The 3182-nt window shown below is 58.9% G+C and overlaps 1 protein-coding gene across 1 annotated transcript in view; it reads left to right on the forward strand.

Moving 5' to 3' along the window:
- LOC103914226 (class I histocompatibility antigen, F10 alpha chain-like) overlaps positions 1 to 526 on the forward strand; it is a gene marked incomplete at its 5' end in the record, with an annotated part of 10472 nt that extends 9946 nt beyond the window's left edge. Inside the window, one exon of the mRNA XM_009320844.1 lies at positions 265 to 526. Coding sequence (XP_009319119.1) covers positions 265 to 466 — 202 coding nt within the window. The remainder of the gene's footprint in view (positions 1 to 264) is intronic.
- Positions 527 to 3182: the final 2656 nt, after the last annotated feature.

Raw genomic sequence — 3182 nt, forward strand, 5'->3', positions numbered from 1 at the left:
CCGTGCCCGTGGCGAGCACGGGGCTGGCAGCTCACGGCTGTTTCTCTCTCGCAGGCGCGGATGGGGAGTCTGGCGGCTCGGGCACAGGTACGGTGTGGGACCAGGGCGGGGTGGACGGGGTGGCCCCAGGTCTCCGTGCTCCCCCGTGGGACCAGAGCAACACCAGGCTTGCGGAAGGGGTTCACCGAGGACCCCGGAGCAGAGAGCTGGGGACGACAGGGCCACCCTGGGTGACACTGTCTCCTCCTCCTCCCGTCCCTGCAGCCATCACCGCCTAACGACTCCACGAGGGACCGGCACGTGGCTGGATGCGGCCCCCTGCCCTCTCACCGGCTGGACGCAGACATGTGCCGGAGGAGGCTGGGAGCTGCCTGCAGAGAGAGCTTGTCACACTGCGCCTGCCCACCCCCGGCTACGGTGGTGGCTCTTCTGGCTGGGTGAACTCCCCATTTTCCGATGCTTTTAAAATTGAGCACCACAATTATTATTGATTTTTTTTTTGTGGTTTTATTTCTTTGTTTGTTTGGGGTTTGTTTTTTTTTTTTTTTTTTTTTTTTTTTTTTTTTTTTTAATTTTGAGGTTGTAATGGATTTCTGAGGTTGTAATGGATTTCTTTTACGTGTGTACGTTTCCTGGGTCGCACAATAAATGCTGGTCCCCACCCTGCGGCGGGCTGCGCCTCCTCTCCCGGTGCCTGGGCTGCTCTCGCAGCCTCGGGTCGAGGGCTGTGCTGGTTTTGGCTGGGATAGAGTTGATGTTCTTCATAGCAGCCCGGCACGGTGCGGTGTTTTGGATTTGTGACCAAAACAGCGTTGGTAGCACAGCGGTGGATCTGAACAGCGTCGGCACAGCGTCAAGGCCGCCTCTATTTCTCACTCGCCGCCCCCCCCCAACCGCCCCCGAATCCCAGCCCCGCCTCCGAATAGATGGGGGTTGCGCAAGAGGTTGAGAGGGGACACAACCGGGCAGGTGACCCAAACTAGCGAGAGATGTTCCAGGCCATATCATACCGTACTCGAGGATAAAAAGGGAAAAGAGGGGGCTGAGGGGGATCGGCCAGCTTTTCGTTGGGACCTGGCTGGTCATCCGTACCCCCGTGGCAGGTGGCGAGCTCTGAGGCCAGGCAAATGGGCGCTGAGAAGGTCTCCTGGTCTGAGGTCACACGCACTGACGTGGAGAGGGTCTCTTGCTCCGAGGCCACGCGGACGGGCGCTGAGAAGGTCTCCTGGTCTGAAGCCGCGCAAACTGTCACTGCGAAGAAGGTCTCTTGCTCTGAAGCCACACAAGCAGGCACTGAGGGGAAAGTCTCCTGCTCTGAGGCCATGTAGACGGGCGCCGAGACGAACGTCTCCTGGTTTGAGGTCACACAAACGGTCACTGCGACTAAACCAGGGACTCGACTCTGAACTCTAATAGTTCCTCTCGCAGCCAAGGAGACGCAGTGGAAGTCCACAGAGTGGACCCTTCCCCTGAGGGGGCAGAGGCAGAAACGACCTGGTCCCTATCCCTGAGCGGGCTGCGAGATACAGGGAGCGATTTCGTCCATCAGGCAGGTGAAGACGTTTGCTCCCTGGTTGCTCCCATGCTGGGGCGGTGGGGCTGACAGGCTGGAACCAGAAGGTAGGGAAGCCCAGCAGCTGGGATCCATTGCTAGGACTGAGGGATTGATGGATGGGAAGAGGGGCAGCCACCCACAGCCTCTGGAGGTGGCTCTTGTTGAGCGTGAAGGCAAAGTATCCTCTCGCGGAAGATCCTGTAACCCAGCGAGGTGAGTGGTCTACCAGCGAGGAAGGTATCCAGTACCTGAGGGCATTTGTAGCGGTCTGCAGTGGCACGGACAATAATCGGGCCCCCAAATACCGGGATGGCATCCAGCGCGCACAGTCCGTGTGGCGGATGTTTGTACGGAGCACACCGACGTGCGGCAGCAACCCGGCCGTGGTGGACTGGGCAGACGTCGAGGCGCCAACTGGCCATGGAGTGGTCCGCCAGCTCCAGCGATTCAAGGAGAACTTCTGTTCCCCCTTCCCACCACGGGGCTTTGTCTCCGCTGCGGACAGACCGTTCCCCGAGGTCCGGCCACTCGAAGAGAAGGTGGAGAATCTCCCTCCTTGCGCCTACAGGGCAGCATCTCAGCTACCAGGAGCCTGCTCAACGCAACGGGGACCGTGGGCGCACGCCGCGTGCCACCTGGTAGGGTTCTGTCTGCGTGACCATGGGGAGGACACGAGGAAGTGGGACGTTGCACCTACCTCGCTCCTGGAAGCCCACGTACGAGAATTGTGGGGAAAAAACAGCAGTGAAAGGGGATGATCCAGGCCGATTGCTGCGGCAGTTGCTGTCGAGCAATTCCCCAGGGCTGAGGACACATCTCCTCCTCCTGATTCTGATCCAGTGGACGTACGTCCACATGGGGTCGAACCTCACACCCAGCACCATGCAAAGACTATGCCGGACCACAGTAGGCTCGTACCCGTGACTAGTCCTTGTAACGTAGCCTGGGCGAGAGAGATGTGGGCTCCTCTCAGGGTGAAAAGACTTCTGGTTTGCAATTACAGGAATCGGGTAACGAATGCTCTGATCAGAACTAGGGCTCCTGCCTCCGGCCGGGCAGAGGAAAGGGACAAATGGATTCAGTGGCCTGGCACGTCAGACCCATGGGAATATAAGGCCCTGGTGGACACCGGTGCACAGTGACCCCTAATGGCATCGGGGTACAAGGGGATAGGACACATCTGGGTTTCCGGGGTGATGGGGGGATCCCAGTCGCTGTGGTGGGAGCTGAGGGGAGCCCAACGGGAAACGAGTGGGAGAAGCGACCAGTCCGGAGGCTCCGTGTATCCCTGGCATTGACTTGAAAGTAGGATGCTTCAAAGAAGTAAAGATAGTTCAAGGATCCAAAGGGGCACCGGTGGGCCACTGTAGACACGGAGAGGTATTGCACAGCAGTGTGCCCAGGCGGCCAAGAAGGCCAATGGCATCTTGGCTTGTATCAGAAATGGTGTGGCCAGCAGGAGCAGGGCAGTGATCGTGCCCCTGTACTCAGCCCTGGTGAGGCCGCACCTCGAATACTGTGTTCAGTTTTGGGCCCCTCACTACAAGAAGGACGTCGAGGTGCTGGATGGTGACTCAGCCCCTTCCCTGGGCAGCCTGTTCCAATGCTTGACAACCCTTTCAGTGAA

This window comes from Pygoscelis adeliae, unplaced genomic scaffold, assembly GCF_000699105.1.
Source record: "Pygoscelis adeliae isolate BGI_AS28 unplaced genomic scaffold, ASM69910v1 Scaffold820, whole genome shotgun sequence".
In the NCBI taxonomy this organism is placed as follows: Eukaryota; Metazoa; Chordata; class Aves; order Sphenisciformes; family Spheniscidae; genus Pygoscelis; species Pygoscelis adeliae.